At 34.6% G+C, this 22,652-nt stretch overlaps 1 protein-coding gene across 1 annotated transcript in view; it reads right to left on the bottom strand.

Annotated features, from left to right (window-relative positions):
* Positions 1–3,697: 3,697 nt before the first annotated feature.
* Positions 3,698–22,652, bottom strand: part of ERGIC2 (ERGIC and golgi 2) — a 42,258-nt gene continuing 23,303 nt past the window's right edge. Inside the window, exons 7-14 of the mRNA XM_052640424.1 lie at positions 20,332–20,433; positions 19,160–19,255; positions 17,005–17,060; positions 16,058–16,156; positions 10,610–10,707; positions 7,208–7,370; positions 4,463–4,545; positions 3,698–4,301 (exon numbers count right to left, since the gene is read on the bottom strand). Of these exons, the coding sequence (XP_052496384.1) occupies positions 4,239–4,301; positions 4,463–4,545; positions 7,208–7,370; positions 10,610–10,707; positions 16,058–16,156; positions 17,005–17,060; positions 19,160–19,255; positions 20,332–20,433 (760 nt within the window). The 3' untranslated portion in view covers positions 3,698–4,238. The remainder of the gene's footprint in view (positions 4,302–4,462; positions 4,546–7,207; positions 7,371–10,609; positions 10,708–16,057; positions 16,157–17,004; positions 17,061–19,159; positions 19,256–20,331; positions 20,434–22,652) is intronic.

Here is a 22,652-nt window from a genome sequence, read left to right as displayed (position 1 = left end):
ATACTTAACTGAAATTCTTAACAGCTAGAAAGACCTCTCTGATATAAAATAGATTAATAGTTTAGGTGTATCCCTACCTTATTTGTGGAGAAGGCAATGGCACCCCACTCCAGTACTCTTGCCTGGGAAATCCCAGGGCCAGAGGAGCCTGGTAGGCTGCTGTCCACGGAGTCTCTAAGAGTTGGACATGACTGAGCGACTTCACTTTCACTTTTCATGCATTGGGGAAAGAAATGGCAACCCACTCCAGTGTTCTTGCCTGGAGAATCCCAGGGACGGGGGAGCCTGGTGGGCTGCCGTCTATGGGGTCGCACAGAGTCAGACACAACTGACGCGACTTAGCAGCAGCAGCAGCAGCAGCTACTTTATTTGAAATATCAGTTCCAAGCTGGAATTGTAAATGGGTTGGAAAGATGTGGAGTTGGGTCAATTTCATCAATTCTAGAAAAATTTCTTAAAGAAATCAAAGATAAGTATAATATAAGAAATCACCCAATTAGTTTGTATAGTTGCTTGAAAACAGAATTTATAAAATATTTACTACATAATTATATGCCGTGTTGTTGAAGGTCTGCTTTAGTATGTAGTACGTATCTTACATCAATGTATACCTTTTGCCACACCTCCTTATTCTGGGGTTTACATTAAAATTATTATATAAACAAGCATAAATGAATTTGGAAGAATTGTTAATGCTTTTGATAAATACAACTTGCAGTCGCTGAAACAAAACCATTAAATGTTTTGCTGATTATAATCTGTTTACAGGTGTATAAATTGGAGTCAACTCTTTTCCTCACTCACTCGTAACACAAAAAATATAGAATGCCATATGATACAGCAATTTAGCTCCATCTGAAGCAAAAGGAAAGCTACTGAATGATAAAGATTGCTGTAGTTTTCCTAGGAGGAAAAAGCAGCTTAAATATGAGGAACTAAGGCTTATTTGGGGGTACATGATCGTAAAAGGACAAAAAAAAATTATTGTACAATGTATTTTATTGAGTCCAAATCTTTAGGATTGAGACCCTGAATGAGTCTTGTGTTTCTTTCTGTTAAAACAATTTTAAAAACTGCAAGAAAAAAAATCCAAGGCATTTTGTTTCCTACTCTTAAAACAATGCTGATATAATCACTAAAATATTCCAAAAGGGGTGGGAGAAATTACAATAAATAAATAGTACTTGGATATTACTCCAGGCTTCATACCATAAGGTAGTGAACAAGTAGTGATCTATTTGGATAGTGCTGACAAAGGGTGACTCATTTTGGCTTAAAGGTTTGCTAGACCTCCAGACAGGGAAGAGCTTAAGTGCTAGGTTAAAGTCCTGATGAGATTTTAAAGATCCTAAGGCTCAGGTTAAGTAATTTAAAAAATATACACATCTCAAACTTAAGTTTAAAGGTTTTAAATTGTGAAACAAAGGAGCTGCATGTACATTTAATTTTTGGTACCTGAATTACTAACCTAAGACATAAAAAGACAATACACAACATGTGTCCTTTATACCATTAAAAAAAGTAAATCTTAGTCATTCCTTTAAGAATCCCAAAGCTGTATTAAAGATTATAAACTTTGTCATTAGTAAAGTTTTATTACAAAAATTCAGTGCTTTATATCATAAAATGTATGAGAAAAGCATATTAATCATCTAAGTCAAGAATTAAAAATGTGTAATTCTAAGTCAAGCTTTTCCCAAGAGGTAGTCTTAAGTGTACAAATACTGCAGCAGACAATTATTCATCTTTTTCATTTAAACATTTCATCTTTTTATAGGCTAATGTATGCAAACACAGATGAAAAAGAAAACTCATTTAACGTAATTCCAGATCTCAAAATATTTAGGATGGAATATATACACAGATACTATGAATGCCCTAATAAAATAAAAAATTGAGTAATAAACTTGGGTATCCTACTAGAGGCATCCCCAGGTACATGCCAATAGACAGACAGGCCAGTACAGTGTTCTCTGCCATGGAAAAGATACACTTGGTGAGGTCAAAAACTGCTACTAAATCCTAATATACAAGTGTACCTCATCACTCATCATACAAAGGGCTGGTCAGAATCTTAATACTTTGATTGCTCAAAATTTGACCCTGACTATTCAAGGGGTTTCAGGTGAAAACCTTTCGTAACTTTTAAAATGGAAATCAATGGCGAAGTAGGATTTTGCTTCAAAGAAATTCCTTTTATACTCAGTTTTAATGGGACAGAGTAATACTATTACAATTTTAATGTGGTATTTGGAAAACAAAACGGTAACAAGTAAAAATCATATATAAGTACCAAAATAATTTTTAAAATCCTTCTTAAAGATATTCAACTTTTATAATCCTAATTGAGAGAAAATAATTCTAAATCAATAGTTTTTCCTATTAAAATAACCCTGAAACTTAATTGAATTTTCTGACAAGCAGATTCACAGAACCAACATTCAGTCTAAAATAGCTAAAATTCTAATTAAAAATTCCTTTTCCTAGTCTACCTTCACTGGAAATAACATCTGAAGAAATCAGAAATTTCTAAATAATGAGAAGGCCATTCATTATTTGGAATTTTCTGAATTCAAAAATCTTTCAAAGCATAAACTTGTCACTTATATTAGTCAGTTAACTTAATGGCTCTTAATCATATTAACTATATATTTTAAACAATGATGCTTCTCTTATTATTTGCAAAATCACATTCTTATATAAGCTTTACTATAAAGTAGTTTTATCAGTATTTCTTCTTCTTTCCATTATCTGCCTCAACTGCTTTCAACAGGACATTTTTTTCTTTTACTTTTTAACAGAAAGGAATTTGAAAAACTCTAACTTGTGGTGTCCTATTCTCTAAAAGCCATTTAAAATCTTGTTTTTTAGTCTTGGTCTTGTTACTTACCTGGAATTTTTGTTTCCCCATTTCCCTGAAAGACTTAAACCATGAGGAACTGGTTGATGATTCTTCTACTGTCATTATTAAGCATTACAAAAGGAAAAATTATGTTGGCACACATATTCCAAATTTAGGTTTTAACAGCACCTGAGTGATATACCCCTCTTTCAAATCTTTTATAGTCTAGAAATCTAGAATGAATCCTTAAATAGTAAGAAATCTAGACCAACACAATCTAATACAGAATCAATCACATTCAGGACACTCTGAATGCAGATCGTTTTTTCATAATACAGTTTTACAGTTTAAATGTTTAATATGATAAACATTTAATATTGTTTAATATGACACTGTTTAATATGATAATCTCTCAGTTCTGACATTATTTTGTCTTAAATATTTGCTTTATACTTCTATTTTTAAGTTACCCTGTTGCCCACTACCACAACACATAAAAAATGCTACTTTTCCTCTTAATATTTTACAAACTGATTATTTCCATCATTAGCAGTGGATCTTTTTATTACTCACCCCTTGTTCCCAAACCATAACAAAAAATAACGATCAGATTAGGAAATTTAGCATCGTTTTTAAACTTGTGCTTTCTTCTCCCTGCATACGTGCCCACTATACAATCTGTGAATGATACCTGTTACATATTACAGCATCTGCCTCTGTTACATATTACAGCATCTGCCCTTCTGAGTATTTACCTTAGTCTTTCACAACCTTGCCTTGAACAATCAGAAATGTCAACAGCCAAAGTTTAAAGAAAAGCAGTTACCACCCTAAGACCCAAAATTGGATAAATGGTCTTGTCATTATGGCTTAACAGTAATATGGCTATAACACAGGGACCCCGCCTTTTCCTTTATTAACAATGTGACCTGACCACACTTTTTAAAGTCTACACTAGTTTTCCATATGTTTTACATATTTTATTCTGACATCATATCTTTAAAAAAACAACGAGATGAAAACATTTGCACTTATCAATGCCATTTTCTTTAGATGTGATTTGACTTCTTCCTTTAGGCTCTTTGTCATCAAGAAGCAAGGTCTGATTTCAATACTGCCCATCTGCTATGAAAATATCAGAAGGGGTCATGTTCAAAGCAATACTCCAGCTGGGCTTATTCACTGATTATAGATTAGCTGCATAATTTCTTCTAGAACATTTGTAACAGACAAGGAACATATAGGATTTCAGTTTGGGGGTTTTTTTTTTGTCCCTAGGTGTGATTTCTATTTTTCATTCATATTTTCTTTTCTTTGAATATATTGCACAATATTTTATTATTAAAAAAGGTTTTATGTCTCAGGCAAAAAGTTCTTCTCCTTTACTTGGGAGATGTTAATGTGTATTATTTTCTAAAAGAGGTACATGGTTGTCCGTGTGGCCATCTTCAAAGGGAACCTAGGGAGGAACAAAAAGATCAAAGTATGAGCTTTATTTCTTATACTATTTCCTCTAAACATAATGGTTTATTTTGGGCAATTTCTTTTAGGCACCAAGAGCTAATATTTAGATTTAACAATGATACTATGACTTAGGATGGACATCACTGTATCACTTACAGAATTGACAGGTTTGTAGGCTCCAAGTCTGAAACGACAGTAAATTATTTCAACTATAAATTTGCCAATTCCATGTAACATGCCTGTAACAACAAAATGTTTGTTTTTAATTAAATTATGCTTCTAATGAAATTTCTTCCTATGTTATTTACTTCCTAAATTTGTGAGTAAGAATAAAAAACTCAACTAATTACAATGGAATAGGTTAAGGAAGGAAACAGTTTGCTTTATTGACATCCACAGTTAAAAATATCAAGACAATTGGATTTTAAAATAAGTGAACTTCTTTTCAAAATCAGAAGGCCACATAATTCACGACCTTGACAAAGCAATCTTTTCAAAGGTGCTAATATATCTTACACCACCACAAATTTAAATGACTCTATTGTAAATAAAGCAGTAACCAAAACTTTCATAAAAAAGCTATTCATTCATTTAAAAAATATAATTGAAACTATAAACTCCATGTAATATTAAACAGAAGTTAGCATAAAAAAGGAACTATTTAGGTTGGTACAAAAGTAACTGCAGTTTCAGACTGCATTTTAAATCATTATAACCAGGCTCAAACACTTTTTTTAATCAAAATAGGAACAATTAGAATCAACACATTGTTGCCAATGAGAAATAAGTTTGCTTATTCCTGTAGCATAAAAATCCATGCTTTGGGATTCAGTGAAGTCTTGGAAAGTGTCTTCTGCCTCCTGCTGTTTTGGAAGCATTTTCCCTGCAAGAAATGGTCAATATGCTTGAAGAAGTGGTAGTCAGTTGGTGAGAAGTCAGGTGAATACAACAAATGAGGTAAAACTTCATAGCCCAATTTGTCCAACTTTTGAAAAGTTGGTTGTGCAACCTGCAGTCGGGCATTGTTATAGAGAAGAATTGGGCCTTTTTGTTGACCAGTGTCAGCTGGAGGTGCTGCACCTTTCGGTGCTTCTCATTGATTTGCTGAGCATACTCCTCAGATGTAATGATTTTGCCTACAGAGGATTAGATAGGTGGCAGACCACCAAACCATGACCGTGACCCCTTTTCTGGTGCAAGTTTAGCTTTGGGAAGTGCTTTGGAGCTTCTGAGTTGGTCATCTCTGGATGTCATATACAGCCCACTTTTTGTTGTACGTCACAATCTGATTGAGAAATGGCTTGTTGTTGCACAGAAAAAGAGAAGACACTTCAAAATGAATTCTTTTATTTTCAGTCAGCTCATAGGCAGCCACTTAAATCAAGCTTTTTCACCTTTCCAAATCGCTTCAAGTGCCAAATGACCATAGAATGGTTGACGTTGAGCTCCTCTGCAACTTCTGTAGTTCTAAGAGGATCAGCTTCAATGATGGCTCTTAATTGAAGCTGTCAACTTCCAATGGCCTGCCACTACACTCCTCATCTTCAAGGCTCTAGTCTCCTTTGCAAAACTTCCTGAAGCATCACTGCACTGTATATTCATTAGCAGTTTCTGGGCCAAGTGCACTGTTGATATTGCAAGTTGTCTTGGCTGCTTTACAACCCATTTTGAACTCAAGAAAATCGCTTAAATTTGCTTTTCGTCTAACATCATTTCCATAGTCTAAAATAAATATAAACAGCAAGTAATAAGTCATTAGCCATATGTTTTATAAAGCGAGATATGCACATTAAAATGATGTATACATGAGCACACTTATTTAGAATGTATTCTAATATCAAATGGTAAATTTCAACAATGTAAAAACCACAGCTACTTTTGCACCAACTTAATATTTCCTTTATCCTTTCTATTTTATTTTTCTTTCTATATTTAACACTCAAATTTTCACAGTTACAATTCTGCAAAAGGAATGGCTACCCACTCCAGTATTTCTGCCTGGAGAATTTCATGAACAGAGGAAGGAGGCTGACAGGCTACAGTGCATGGGGTCTCAAAGAGTGGGACATGACTGAGTGACTAACACTTTAACTTTCACAATATAGCACTTCTTTTTCCTTTCAAGTTACCTTTGAGAAAATCCCATAACCTTAAAGCAAAATGATCAGAATTCACAGAATGTGGCTGTACATATTTCATAGTACAGCGTATCATAAAATATAATTTTACATCCTGTACTGTTGAAAATACCTTAATTGAAAAGAAAATTTATGTTCAAACTATCTACTGTTTCCAGGCATATTCTCATCTAATCCTACAACACACTTGCAAGTTAGATATTATTATTCCCATTTTTATAGAGAGAAAATTTTAGAAAATGTAGGTGACTGACACAGGGCTACCACCATGTAAATGACACAACTTGAGTTCAATAGGCTCTCTCTAGCACACTCTGTGTGTAGTCCCTTCAATTGTGTCTGACTCTTTGTGACCCTATGGGCTATAGCCCACCAAGCTCCTCTGTTCACGGGAGTCTCCAGGCAAGAATAATGGAATAAGTTTCCATTTCCTCCTTGAGGTGATCTTCCTGACGCAGGAAACAGACCCACATCTCTCCCGTCTCCTGCCTTGGCAGGCAGGTTCTTTACCTCTAGTGCCACCTGGGAAGCCCAACCACACTAAATAATCTCCCTTAAGTCACTGAATACAGTGAACTTAAGTGTAACACTTAATCAATACAATCTGTGATGTCTGAAATTAAACCTTAAAGAAAAAGTTCTTTAAACATCAAAACATGAAAATGTATACATTTCTTGCCCCTTTTGTGTAAAAGTATCTTGACTGAGTGTGAGCAATACTTTTAGAAATTAGACAAAAAAAAAAACAGGAATGAATCTTAACCTGTTGTTGAAAAGATTCCTCCAACAATACCACAAAGTCTTACAAAAAACTGCCAGAAAGGCATATGCTCTTCGGTAACTGTCACCATAAGAGAGCTGAGATCATACTTCATAAAAATCCCAGAGACTCCATGGCTGCCCGCAGCATGGTTAATAACACGTTCCTAAGGGAAGGCAAAAGGAAGGGGAGGGAGAGAAGGAAGACACAACAGGATTCACATCATCAGGCTACTTGCATACAGTCAACAGGAAGCCCTCCAGCCCTCCTGAACAAGAACGGCATCCAAACCTCTTCACGAATTGTCCTGCTAGCTTAAGTTCTCTATTATGTATTCTTTGTATGGCTGGGTTTTGAAGCAATCAAAAGAACTGAATCATTCTTTCCTATTTTCTCAAAAAAATCACTTTACATACAAGGTTTCTATTAACCCAAGACTTTAAAACTATATGGCACAGTCTTCATTGGCCAAATCATTGAAAACCATCACATTGCCCAAGAAGTTCGTTTGGGTTGTTCTGTCGTATCATAAGGAAAAACCCAAATGAACTTTTTAGCCAACCCAATACATTGCTATTTTAACATACTTTTTTGTAATATTTCTTTGCTAAGAATTTACAAAATAATTATACTTACTTCCTGTCATTTGAAAAATTAAAAAACAATTTCACTTTCTGTTGTTCATTTTAAACCATATGAGATATAGTACAGGAAGAAAGAATGCATTAATTTGAAAGACTGACTACTGGTTCAGTTTTTAAATGAAATTTTTTTCTTGAAAGGAGTGTAACTAAATTTACAAACCTACCATAGTGTGCACACTGAGTGAGAAAATAATGTTTTGTTTCATCCTGGTTATAATTCAAAAATCAAGCTTGCAAACTTCTAATACATTTCTATCACAGCATTCCAAGGGACTCTCAAGAGTCTTCTCGAACACCACAGTTCAAAAGCAGTCAATCCTAAAGGAAATCAATACTGAATATTCATTGGAAGGACTGATGCTGAATCTCAAGCTCCAATACTTTGGCCAGCTGATGCAAAGAGCTGACTCTTCAAAAAAGACCCTAATGCTGTGAAAGACTGAACACAGAACGGGACGACAGAGGACCGAATCAATGGACATGAGTTTGAGCAGGCTCCAGGAGATGGTGAAGGACAGGGAGGCCTGGCATGCTGCAGACCACGGGGTGGCAGAGTCAGACACGACTTAGCAACTGAACAACAGCTCATAGCATGAAACAGCTATGATACCCAGCACTTTGTTACAACTTTTGTGTCAAGCCTTACCTGTTTCTACTACGTTGTAACTAAACTATAAGCTTCAGGAAGACATATAGCGAGGAAAATTATAGCAACTCATGTGGGCACTACAAAATCTCTTTGCCTGTTAGCACAACAGAACTATTGTTATAAGCTTATTCCTTACAAGCTTCCTTATAAGCCACTGATCAAGTTTCCAATATAAAATGATTTCATCTTAAGAGTTCTGATAAGTTAAATATAATGCCAAAATAATAACTACACTGTCGCCATCTATATGAGTAGATGTTGTTTCAGGGATCACGGTGTCTACATAACAAAAGACTCATAATGGTTCGCTTTTGGTCCAGGACCAATGAAGGTCAGTGCTGACTTTCTTATCATCCATCCATTCTGCCAACTTCAGTTACTTTTTCTGACAGTGAAACACAACTATTGTAGTTACCCTATCAGTACAAACACACCCCACAAAGGCCAAATGCTCTGGGATTCTATTTTTCTTTTTTACTTTTATTATTAAAAAAATATATATCCTGGAGATAATTTCATATCAGTAAACAGGCATCTTTTTCTCTATATATTTTTAAAGTTGCATGCTCCCCCATGTGTGGATGTACTATGTGGGTTGTTTCCAGTCTCTGCAATTACAAATAACACAAGTAATAGCCTCATACACACATCACTTCTATTCTTTTATCTCTGGATTCAATTTATAAAAGTAGGATTGCTGTGTCAAAGGGTAAACGCATACATCATTTTCCAGATATTGCCTAACTCCCTTCCAAGCTATTATGCCACTTTACACTCTTAGCAATGTATATCACTCATTTTCCCCAAAGTCTTGTCACTGTGTAGACTGCCTGACCTTCCAGTGTTGCCAACCTTAGTGAGAAATGATATCTCCCCAGCCATACAGAAAAGCAAGCACAATGTATACTTACAGACACTTTAACTAGTTTCTCTCTGTGTACACACAAACATAGTTTATATTTATTTTTCCCTTCTGAACCATTTGAAAAGTCATAAACACATGACACTACATCCATAAAAACTTTAGTATTTAGATTCCTAAGAATAAAGAAAATTCTATAGTTATTGAGCTCATAATCAACATAAGTCATAAGATTATCAAAGGAAAATCTCATATGGAGGAAAGCAAATTTTTAAAAGCACTTAAATTTTGGAATTTTTCTGTATACTAGTATTTGAATATCACCATATTTGAACACAATAAGTAAATGTAACTTATAAAAATAAACAAAAGAAGAAAAAAGAGAAGAAAAGAAAGAAAATATGGTCCCAGAGTAGATGAGAAATCTGTTAAACTATCCAATTCTAAAACTCTGCTCCTCACTGTCAATATTTATTTATAGAGCCACTCTACCCTAAGGTTACAGAACATTTTTCCTCTCAATTATTAACAGATGAATACAAAGCCCTAACTTAAGAAGGAAAACCCTCTAAACCTGCTATGTGAGTCACAATAACCATGCATGGCCCAGGGTAGGTGCATTAGTTAAAAACTAATGGTGAAATTAGAAAATCTGTTGGCAGATAAAAACCTACGTATACCAATACATAGGAAAACACTAAAAATTAAGATATTAAGAGTAAAATAATTAACATCATAGTTTAAGTTTTTTATTAATTGACAGAAAACATTCTAGATTTTTAAAATCTACTTCTTCTTCTAAAACATATATTTAGTACCCATTTCTGATATTTTATTTGCTTAAAATAAAAGGTCAATCAATGGATTCCAAATCTTAAATGAGGGAGGGGATTACCTGATACTTCAACTTAATTTTGTAGCAGAACTATAAATGCTTTAAAAATTCATTTTAAACCTATTTTGAAAACAATTTCAAAAATAATATGTGTTAAAAAAAAGAATTCTACTTTTTGAAATTTAATGCTTTTGAACTTTATTGAAATTTAATGTTTTGTGAAATATGAAATTTAAATTTTTGAAATTTGAAATTTAAATTTTTTTAAATTTGAAATTTAATGTTTATCTTTTTGTCAGTTTTTCTAAATGTCCTATGAACATGTAATAACAATGTACATGATACAAACTTTTAAATATATTTGTGTAGTGATACAAGATTTAAAAAATAATTTTACCAGTTGAATTCAACTTACCCTTTCTGTCACGGCAAACTGATGGGTGTCTGCTGAAATTTTGTACGTATGTAATTTTGTTGGCACAATTGTAATAAAATATTGAAACATCTGGTTGTCTAGAATAAAAACAAAATGTAGTTTTTTCCATCAATCCAGTAGCAATGAAACTGCTTCCAAATATATCATTCTTCTATTAAACACATATAATCTGAGATTTAATGCTATTTATAACAATGTCTAACAAAAAAAGTATTATAAAACAATCAATGAAAGCAATAATTCACGCTCGATAAAACAAGTTCTCAGTAAGCATAAAAGTCACACACACATATCTATTAGATGTCAAAAAAACAGATGAGCTAGTGACCTCATTAGATATCCTTTATAGTCATTAGCATCCTTTTATAAAATAGGGAAAGTAAAAAAGCAGTTCTTTATAGTACAGAAACTAACAAAAATAAAGTTATAATAGTATATAACCACCATGAGATACATTTTCAGTTTCTACTAATATCTTAAGATAAAAAAATAAACCAAAATTGAATTAGCCATTGGATGAATAAACCAAATTGGAGTAGAAAATGGCAACCCACTTCAGTATTCTTGCCTGGAAAGTTTCATGGACAGACGAGCCTGGTCAAGCAAATGAATCAAAAGGTAGTCTTTGGATAAATACAAAGAATCAATACGACAGCAGGAAAAAAAAGAAACCACTCAATGATGGCCTGGAGTCACTATGTAATTAAAGGGATTATAATTGTATAGTTATTAGGCTGTTCTAGGTTTAATATGTCAGAAAGCATTATATTACTAATTACTGATTTTACACAATCACATAATAAAAAGCATGTTAATTCTCTAGGTCTTACACTCTAGAAAATTTAGAACTAGATATGCTGCTGCTGCTTAGTCACTTCAGTCGTGTCCAACTTTGTGCGACCCCACAGACAGCAGCCCACCACGCTCCGCCGTCCCTGGGATTCTCCAGGCAAGAACACCGCAGTGGGTTGCCATTTCCTTCTCCAATGCATGAAAGTGAAAAGTGAAAGTGAAGTCATTCAGTCGTGTCCAACTCTTCAGGACCCCATGGACTGCAGCCTACCAGACTCCTCCACCCCTGAGATTGAGTACTTGAGTGGTTTGCCATTGCCTTCTCCAGAACTAGATATACGTATCTATAATTTCAGCTAGGTAAGTGATAAGGCCTCACTATGTTTGTGACATACTTCACATCATATGGTAATAATTGTCTATGAAAATTGTGTACATGAATAAAACATTTTTATCATCCCCCAAAGAAGAGAAGCAAAAAGCAAAGGAGAAAAGGAAAGATATAAGCATCTGAATGCAGAGTTCCAAAGAATAGCATGGAGAGATAAGAAAGCTTCCTCAGCAATCAATGCAAAGAAATAGAGGAAAACAACAAAATGGGAAAGACTAGAGATCTCTTCAAGAAAACTAGAGATACCAAGGAACATTTCATGCAAAGATGGGCTCGATAAAGGACAGAAATGGTATGGACCTAACAGAAGCAGAAGTTAGTAAAAAGAGGTGGAAAGAATACACAGAAGAACTGTACAAAAAAGATCTTCATGACCAAGATATTCACGATGGTGTGATCACTCATCTAGAGCCAGACATCCTGGAATGTGAAGTCAAGTGGGCCTTAGGAAGCAAAACTACCAACAAAGCTAGTGGAGGTGATACAATTCCAGTTGAGCTATTTCAAATCTTGAAAGATGATGCTGTGAAAGTGCTGCACTCAATATGTCAGCAAATTTGGAAAACTCAGCAGTGGCCACAGGACTGGAAAAGGTAAGTTTTCATTACAATCCCAAAGAAAAGCAATGCCAAAGAATGCTCAAACTACCACACAATTGCACTCATCTCACAAGCTAGTAAAGTAATGCTCAAAATTCTCCAAGCCAGGCTTCAGCAATACATGAATCGTGAACTTCCAAATGTTCAAGCTGGTTTTAGAAAAGGCAGAGGAACCAGAGATCAAATTGCCAACATCCACTGGATCATGGAAAAAGCAAGGGAGTTCCAGAAAAACATCTATTTCTGCTTTATTGACTATGCCAAAGCCTTTGACTGTGAGGATCACAAGAAACTGTGGAAAATTCTGAAAGACATGGGAATACCAGACCACCTGACCTGCCTCTTGAGAAGATTATATGCAGGTCAGGAAGCAACAGTTAGAACTGGACATGGAACAACAGACTGTTTCCAAATATGAAAAGGAGTACGTCAAGGCTGTATATTGTAACCCTGCTCATTTAACTTACATGCAGAATACATCATGAGAAATGCTGGGCTGGAAGAAGCACTAGCTGGAATCAAGATTGCCAGGAGAAATATCAATCACCTCAGATATGCAGATGACACCACCCTTATGGAAGAAAGTGAAGAGGAACTACAAAGCCTCTTGATGAAAGTGAAAGAGGAGAGCGAAAAAGTTGGCTTAAAGCTCAATATCCAGAAAATGAAGATCATGGTATCCAGTCCCGTCACTTCATGGGAAACAGACGGGTAAACAGTGGATACAGTGTCAGACTTTCATTTTTTGGGCTCCAAAATCACTGCAGATGGTGACTGCAAGCCATGAAATTAAAAGACGCTTACTCCTTAGAAGGAAAGTTATGACCAACCTAGATAGTATATTCAAAAGCAGAGACATTACTTTGCCAACAAAGGTCCATCTAATCAAGGCTATGGTTTTTCCAGTAGTCATGTATGGATGTGAGAGTTGGACTGTGAAGAAAGCTGAGCGCAGAAGAATTGATGCTTTTGAACTGTGGTGTTGGAGAAAACTCTTCAGAGTCTTGGACTGCAAGGCGATCCAACCAGTCCATTCTGAAGGAGATCAGCCCTGGGATTTCTTTGGAAGGAATGATGCTAAAGTTGAAACTCCAGTACTTTGGCCACCTCATGCGAAGAGGTGGCTCATTGGAAAAGACTCTGATGCTGGGAGGGACTGGGGGCAGGAGGAGAAGGGGACGACAGAGGATGAGATGGCTGGATGGCATCACTGACTCGATGGACGTGAATACGAGTGAACTCCGGGAGTTGGTGATGGACAGGGAGGCCTGGCGTGCTGCGACTCATGGGGTTGCAAAGAATCGGACATGACTGAGTGACTGAACTGTACTGAACTGAAAGTTCCTTTGAATCCCTTTCAGTCCATTCCCTCCATATCTGGCCTAGGCCAACCACTAATCTACCTTCTATTGTTACACACTAGTTTTGCCCATTCCAAAATTTCATATGAATGGTAGTATATGTATGTACTTTGGCATGTCTTGCTTCTTCATGTTCTTCAGCATGAATAAATTTTTATTTCCATCAATTCAATTTTTCAGTCTCTAATCTCAGCGTAATTCAGAATAGAAGAAAGAGGTAAAACTATAGATAGAAGGGAGAAGTAAGAGTAATGGTCTGTTTAGCACTAACATTAGACAAGTTTCTGACAAAATAAACCAAAGCCTGTTTCAACCTCACCATTTCTTATTTCACCTAATGCTTGTACCACTATCAGTTTCATAAACACAAACAGTTTTTGAGCAGTTTTCTATTATCAATTTCAATTTAAATCCTAAATATTATCACAGATAATATTAGAGCAAGAGGGTGTCAACTTTGTCTACCACCAATAACTGGCTTGTCAGCTGAGCTTTCATCCTTTGAGTCATTTTTTGATATGAAGTGAACTGCTCAATCTGTGCTTATTTTTTTAGATGTTTTATAACTCTATTATATCATAAAAATAGCAACGTAAAAATGATAGAAGGTGTTCAAATGTTAAGTATGAAAAAGATGAAATTGAGAGTGGTGAGGTTACACCCAATGCTGTACACATGTGTGGGAAAATTAAGACTTGCAGGAAAAAAGGAAAGATAAACGAAATCTCATCCCATGAGGAGTGAAGTACCAATGCAATGAATAATAACCCATGAGGGTCAAAGAAACGCCAGAGCTTTTTGAGCTACAGACTATTTGTCTAATATATAAGATTGCTAGATAACTTGATAACCAGGAAAGGCAGAAAATGCTGTTGCATAAAATTTTGTTGCAAGATTTGCAGGTCAAATTGGCACAGCATTAAAGATGTCACTGCTAAGTAATCCCTTGAAAACTGCTACATCAGAGGGGGCAGTTATCTGAACCCACCAGATCTGTGATGCTGAATTTTTTTTTTCTTTTTTAAAAAAGAGGCCCAACAGAATATATATTAGGCAGAAAAGCATACCTGCTTTAAAGATTTGAAAACCTGCCGACATTCATCTCATGGCATTTTACAAAATAACTCTAAACACCTTAGTCTCCCTGAATTTAGGAACAAATGAACTTCAAGAGTCTTTTGAAAATTAATCTGTTCATATTTAAATCTGCTTCTTTATAAAAATTTATAGTTCATTTTAGGATCCTGAAACAAAGTATTAACCAACATGTTTCAAATGAGCACCTCAGGTAATATTTAATGTATTTCAGTGTGGAATGAACATATACTTAACATGAGATTACAGAGAATAAAGCTTATAACTCTCAGAATGTTTCTACTCACGTTTCAAGTTTCCTTAAGTGAAACATTCCCAAACAGAAACATAAAATACTCATGAATGTGAATATTCTAATTAAAGCATCTTTAATGTATCTGATTACAATGCTGTGCTAACAGAGTAAAATACTGTATATTAATAAATCTATTTGAATTAAAACAAATAAAATCCTTAATTAGTTTTGCAGAGACTAGACTTCTTTTGCAAAAGGAAAGCATAGGAAGCTTTAGAAGACCTCAAGGTATGTCACACAATATGAGTATTTAAGAAGAAAAGCAACCAAAAATCTTCAGGAAATATGAGGAAATATAACTTGCTACAAAATTAAAGAAAATAATCCACTTATATTTGGTTAAGCTACAATTTTAAATGGAACAGTTAAAACAGTTGTAAAAGATATCTGTACTACTTCTGTATTAACAACAAACCATTCTAGAAAAACTCTAGATTTCTGATGTTTGTAAACTTCTCCAGAGAGGTTTCTGATACGGTAAGTATAGCATGCATTTTATAACTCTGAATCTATAAAAAGAAAGAAATTCTTCTTATAATGTTCAAATTTTCTTTTACTCTTTCTTTGTTGAATATGGAAAAGCAGTTATACCCTCTTACATTAACCTTTCATACATTTGAAGAGCTTTTAAATTCTACTCCTTGTCCTGCTTACTTTTGACTAATTCCTTATTCTGTTTCACGGTACATTCTTTAACATTCAAATTCATCCACTACTAGGACATTCTCTCCACAAAACATTGTCACTTAATGATTATCAACCATTTAAACCACTTAAAAGATTTGTTTATCTGTTACAAGGGGGTTAAGAAAAGAATTAATTAAAATGTTTTATCAAAGTTACAACAACAATTTGCAGACATGCAAATTCCAACAGTAATTTTTAAATACTTACGATCTAATGCAATTTTTTCAGTTCCATCTAAAGGATTAATAATTCCTGGAACAAGTTCTCCAAAAGACAAATGATCTATTCTGTGAGAAAAGTTGTAAGCTAAGAAGCAAAAAAATAAAACTATTAAGTAGAGACATTAAATTACTTAAAACTATGTTACAGACTAATTCACATTCTTGTCCATTCTCAAATGAAAGTATCTAAAATCTGGTGGCATGATAACACTGTATTTAAAACCACATTATTCTGAGAAAAAAAGTATATGAATACATAGGAACACTGTATTGCAAATTTCATAATTATATACAAATTAATATCTAAGAAATAATATAACATCTAATTCTGATAACAAAAAAAATAATTCTTTTCTAGTCCAAATCATCATACAGAAACAGGACTGTGTTGTTAGAAGAACTGGGGTGATGTCCATGAAACTGATCAGTTATATTTTTAATACACATCGTTGCTAAATGTGACCAAATTTGTTTTTTATGGAATTTATTACTTGTTTTTATTCTCCAACAGAGTTTAAGAACTAAATTTATGATAACCATTACATGAAACTAACTTGAATACTTTATATCTGTGTGTAAATGTCCCTATTTAAATTTACATATGGAAACTTCAAATATATTCTCATTATTATAAAAATTAACAGAAATGTGTACAAAGTGATAAAAAGGACACTAAGGCTCTTCCCCTAACCTTAGCAACTTCTGAGCTATGACTAAATAGAATTATGACTAAATAGAGCTATAATTAAATAGGTAGCTTAAAGACAAGAGAAAATAGATTAGGCATTAAGTTAAATAATTTATTTTCTCCTGTGGCTATCTTCTTTCAGAGCAGGCCACTTTCAAAGCCCTACCTTGTACCTGCACAAAAAATTTAAAAACAAACTTTTCCCAAGGATATCTTCCCAGAAAGAAATTTCAGAAACTGCTTACAGTCATGGTTGACAAGTGCTGCCAAGTGTGCATGACCTCGGGGATGTGGAATTGCCCTGAAAGGAGGGAAAAAAGATTAAAGTAATAACATTTAAATACAGAATGAATTAAAATCAGAAAGCAGATCTTTCTTAAACTATATGATTTTCTTAGAATTAAATAATATAACATACTTGACCTATGATTTAAGTAGTTAAATCTATTCATCTTGATGCAATAAACTGGGGGTTAGCAAACATTTTCTGTAAAGTTGTTGTTATTGTTTTAGTTGCTAAGTCATGTACAACTTTTCTGCGACCCCATGGACTGCAGCCTGCCAGATATCTCAGCCCATGGGATTTTCCAGGCAGAAGTATTGGAGTGGGTTGCTATTTCCTTCTCCAGGGGATCTTCCTGACCCAGAGACTGAACCCATGTCTCTTGCAACGGCAGGTGCATTCATTACCACTGAGCCACCTGAAAAGACCTAGACAGTAAATATTTTAGGTTTGTGGGCCAAGATGCAAAACTGAAAATATTATGTAGTTACATAACGAGAGAAAACAAATTTTCACAAATGTACTAATAAACTTCAAATTATAATAGTAATAACTGAGTACTTTTATGGAATCCAGGGTTTTTTTTTTGGAATCCAGGTATTTTTTCTGGGAGAGAACATTTTGCTTAATTGGGCTTTAGAGTTGGCATTCCTTATTTTCAAAATTCCAGATATGATATGGATAGGATACAAACCAAATGATTTTCCATTTTACCTCTCTTACTGAAGATGTGAATTATCACAAAGAAAGATGTGTGAAGAAATTAAGAACAAAGGCCAAAATATAGAGGTTGCTACTGTATTTGTCAGTTTCCCTCTTTCAGTTAATTTTGGAATAGGATATTGTTTGTATGCAGAGATGCAATAAACTCTTCTAAATTTCTTTGAGCGAACAATTATCTGTTGGACTTTATGATATGAAGAAGTTAAGGTTTCCATCTACAGGTTGGGGATGGGAAGAATAGCTCCTGGCAACAGTAACAAAACAAGAACGTGAAGAGGAGTGGGATAGCGGAAACAAAGCAACACTTGACCTGATCACTGTAAAAACTGAAACAAAGTCTAATGTTTTCTCTGCACGTTAAAAAAAAATCTCCATCCAGCCATGCTCTTTCCTGTTTTATGACCTTTCCTTCAGCCTAGATGCTATTCTCTCCTTTACATATAAAAAGTCGAATCATCCATTAGTGTTCAAAGGTTTTCTCCAATAAAGCCTCCACTGATTCGACAGTAGACCAGCAAACTTGTTATACAGTTTTTTTTATCAGCCACAGTTTTGCTTTATATCTACAATATAACTATAATTATACAACTACAATTAAGTAATTATTAGTGTAATTCACTGTTTAAAGTTCAGATTCTCTCATAGAATGTCAGCATCATAAGGGCAAACCCTTTCTCTGGTTTTCACTGTTTCATCTATAGTATGTAGCATGGTACTTTGCATGTAGCAAATACTCAAGAAATGTTTTTTACAATGAAGAACTGTTCAGCTCTGAAACTAGCTAGGAAGAGAGAAGGGAGGGAAAGAAGCAGAGAAAGAGGGAAGAGATAATCAGAGAATCTATTTATTTATTCAGAAATTTACCAGGTATTTACCATATGACAGTTTCTGTGCTGGGTTCTGTTCATAAAAAATCTGAGATTTTTCTTTAACATTCACCTAATTTAACTTTATCCCAGACACATTTCTACCTATATCAAAATATTGTCTTGAATTAGGGATTCCATTTTGATGAGAATCACTGAAAGGAAAAACAAAAAAAACCTAATATCATCCAACAAAATGAACAAATTAACGAAATGTCTAAGTAAGACCTTTGTGGCTACCAACACTTGGCAAGCTGAAGGTTTTAATTCACATTTACCTACATTTTCTATATTTTAATATATGAAAGATAAGATGACTGTTATCCTTTTGTTTTAAAGTAGAAGTGTTTAAAGTCAGTAGTCTTCTCTTTCCTGAGGCTGAAGGCCTAAACAATCTGAAGACATCAAAAATACACATTTGAAGAGTCACTTAGTTGTTAGTTAGATATTATTTAATTAGCAAAGTTTTGACTTTTAACCAGACTGCCAACTTGTCTAAAGTATTTTCAGCAAGTGAAAAGAACATACTTGCCCACAGTTATGTGAAAATTCCCTGCTACTTTATTGACATACAGATGACCACGAATTCTGCAAGCGTCTGGAGGTTGTGACGAATCATCTTCCCTGTTACAAGATACATTACGATCACTTACAGCATAGTCAGTAGTTATCATTTACTGGTGAGAAAATTTTATAGAGGGAAAAAAACTCCTAAAGATAGATTTTTACGTAATGTTCTAAATGTCAAAAGCAGAATAGCAGTTTTTTGAAATCTAAACATTTATTTTAAAAAACTACAAAAATGAAAAAAAATTATACATGAATATGAAAAGTAAGTCAAAGTGTTAGTTGCTCAATTGTGTCTGGCTCTTTGCAACCCTACTGACTGTAGCCCTCAGGCTCCTCTGTCCATGGGATTGTCCAAGAAAGAATACTGGAGTGGATTGCCATTTCATTCTCCAGGGGATCTTCCCAACCCAGGGATAGAACTAAGTCTCTTGCACTGCAGGTAGATATTACTATTTTAGCCACCAGGAAAGCCCAACTATTGAATATATATTTACACAAACTTAAAATTTCATAGTTATTCAAATTTACTCAGAGCACTAAATCTAATGAGAGAAGAAAAATGAAAAGTAAAGAATTATTAGTCCAACAAAGACACTTTCATCATTTGTTTCTGGTACTTTCAGAGACAGGAAGAATGAGGTAAGGGAAGGGCATGACACTTAACTTCATATATATAAGAACATTTTCTTCCTAAACAAATGTAAAACCTCTATATAGTTTTAAATTTAAATAATCATTTTTATGACAATAGCATTTCCAAATATCAGCTCTTCTAATCTATAAAAGAGACAAAAGTAATATAAAAACATGAAATCATGAAATTCCTAACCAAAGTTTATACATCACCATAATGGTAAATGCAATAAATTTGTTCTTAAAACTTAGTACAATTTTATATGAAGGTATACCATACACACATAAAAGAGAAAAATTAAATAAAAATATTATTATTTATGATAATCCTGATCAATATCACAGGCCATAAATTCAAGAGTTAAAAAGGCATCTTCATCATAAAGAATGATTATATTTTCTCTAAGAACTATCAGATTCAGAGAACTAAACCATTACTAAATCATGTCACAGTAAATCCTTAGTAAATAGTCTCATAGTTAAAATACACATCTCACCTTGGTGGAAGTGCTGTTGATGCACTTTTAAAAGCACTTTTAAATATCACATCTTGAAGTGAATGTTCTTCTTGCAGTCTACTCTGAATCAGCTGTAGCATCCTAAATACAAAACAAGCAACAGTTTAAAAACACAATAAGACACAAAGAGAAAGTCAAAGTATTTGAAATATAACAATGGCTAGTTGACTTGCTAAGTCATATATTTATTATCACAGAACCTTATTCTAAAATACAGTTCGAAGTATTCTTTGGTCACTTCCTGGAAAGCAGGAAAAGAGAGGTAGTGTGGCTAGAGGTCTAAAAGCCGGGGTCCCTAATCCTGTCTATTTCTACCAATAATGAGCGTGTGTGTCCTATTTATATGTCCATCACTGGTGGAATGAGGGCCACCAAGAAAGGCTTTCTGTTCATCTGAATATCTAAATTCATTTTTCATGAACATATGCAGCAATCACAAAATCATTAGCTTTTGTCAGATACTGAATAAAGTGTTATAGATAAAAAGAACAGGACAGATACAGGGTCACATAACAGATTTGGGGGCTTCATTTGTGGCTCAGGTGGTAAAGAATCTTCCAGCAATGCAGGAGACAAAGGTTCGATCCCTGGGATGAGAAGATTCCCTGGAGAAGGGCATGGCAACCCACTCCAGTATTCTTGCCTGGAGAATCCCATGGACTGAGGAGCCTGGTGGGCTACAGCCTATGGAGTCACAAAGAGTCGGACATGAGTGAGCAACTAACAGTAGAAGTGACAAATAGATTCAAGAGATTAGATCTGATAGGCAGAGTGCCTGAAGAACTCTGGATAGAGAACATTGTACAGGAGGTGGTGATCAAAACCATCCCCAAGAAAAAGAAATGCAAAAAGGCAAAATGGTTGTCTAATGAGGCATTACAAATAGCTGAGCAAAGAAGAGAAGCAAAAGGCAAAAGAGAAAAGAAAACATATATCCATCTGAATGCAGAGTTCCAAAGAATAGCAAGGAAAGACAGGAAAACTTTCCTAAGTGATCAATGCAAAGAAATAGAGGAAAACAATAGAATGGAAAGACTAGAGATCTCTTCAAGAAAATCAGAGATACCAAGTGAAGATTTCATGCAAAGATAAGCACAATAAAGGACAGAAATCTAACAGAGGCAGAAGATATTAAGAAGAGGTGGCAAGAACACAAAGAACGATACAAAAAAGATCTTCATGACCCAGATAACCACGATGGTGTGATCACTCACCTAGAGCCAGATATCCTGGAGTGCGAAGGCAAGTGGGCCTTAGAAAGCATCACTACGAACAAAGCTAGTAGAGGTAATGGAATTCCAGCTGAGCTATTTCAAATCCTAAAAGATGATGCTGTGAAAGTATTTCACTCAATATGCAAACAAATTTGGAAAACTCAGAAATGGCCACAGGACTGAAAATGTCAGTTTTCATTCCAATCCCAAAGAAAGGCAATGCAAAAGAATGTTCAAACTACCACACAATTGCACTCATGTCACACGCTAGTAAAGTAATGCTCAAAATTCTCCAAATTTGGTTTCAGTAGTACATGTACCAAGAACTTTCAGATGTTCAAGCTGGATTTAGAAAAGGCAGAGGAACCAGAGATCAAATTGCCAACATACACTGAACCATAGAAAAAGCAAGAGAATTTCAGAAGAACATCTGCTTCTGCTTTATCGACTACACTAAAGCCTTTGACTGTGTGGATCACAACAAATTGTGGAAAATTCTTCAAGAGATGGGATTAACAGACCTCCTGACCTGATGCCTGAGAAATCTGTATGCAGGTCAAGAAGTAATAGTTAGAACTGGACCTGGAACAATGGAATGGTTCAAATTTGGGGAAGGAATATGTCATGGCTATATATTGTCACCTTGCTTATTTAACTTACATGCAGAGTATATCATGTGAAATTCTGGGCCGGATGAAGCACAAGCTGGAATCAAGATTGCTGGGAGAAATATCAATAACCTCAGATATGCAGATGAAACCATGCTTACGGCAGAAAGCAAAGAGGAACTGAAGAGCCTCTTGATGAAAGTGAAAGAGAAGAGTGAAAAAGTTGGCTTAAAACTCAACATTCAGAAAAATAAGATCATGGCATCCAGTCCTATCACATCATGCCAAATAGATGGGGAAACAATGGAAACAGTGACAGACTTTCTTTCCTTGGGCTCCAAAATCACTGCAGATGGTGACCACAACCATGAAATTAGAAGACGCTTGCTCCTTGGAAGAAAAGCTATAACCTACCTAGACAGCATATTGAAAAGTAGAGACATTACTTTACAGACAAACATCTATTTATTCCAAGCTA

The sequence above is a fragment of the Budorcas taxicolor genome, chromosome 5 (genome assembly GCF_023091745.1).
Source record: "Budorcas taxicolor isolate Tak-1 chromosome 5, Takin1.1, whole genome shotgun sequence".
Lineage (NCBI taxonomy): Eukaryota > Metazoa > Chordata > Mammalia > Artiodactyla > Bovidae > Budorcas > Budorcas taxicolor.
The sequence above is the reverse complement of the archived record's forward strand: the minus strand, read 5'-3'. Positions and strand labels throughout refer to the sequence as shown.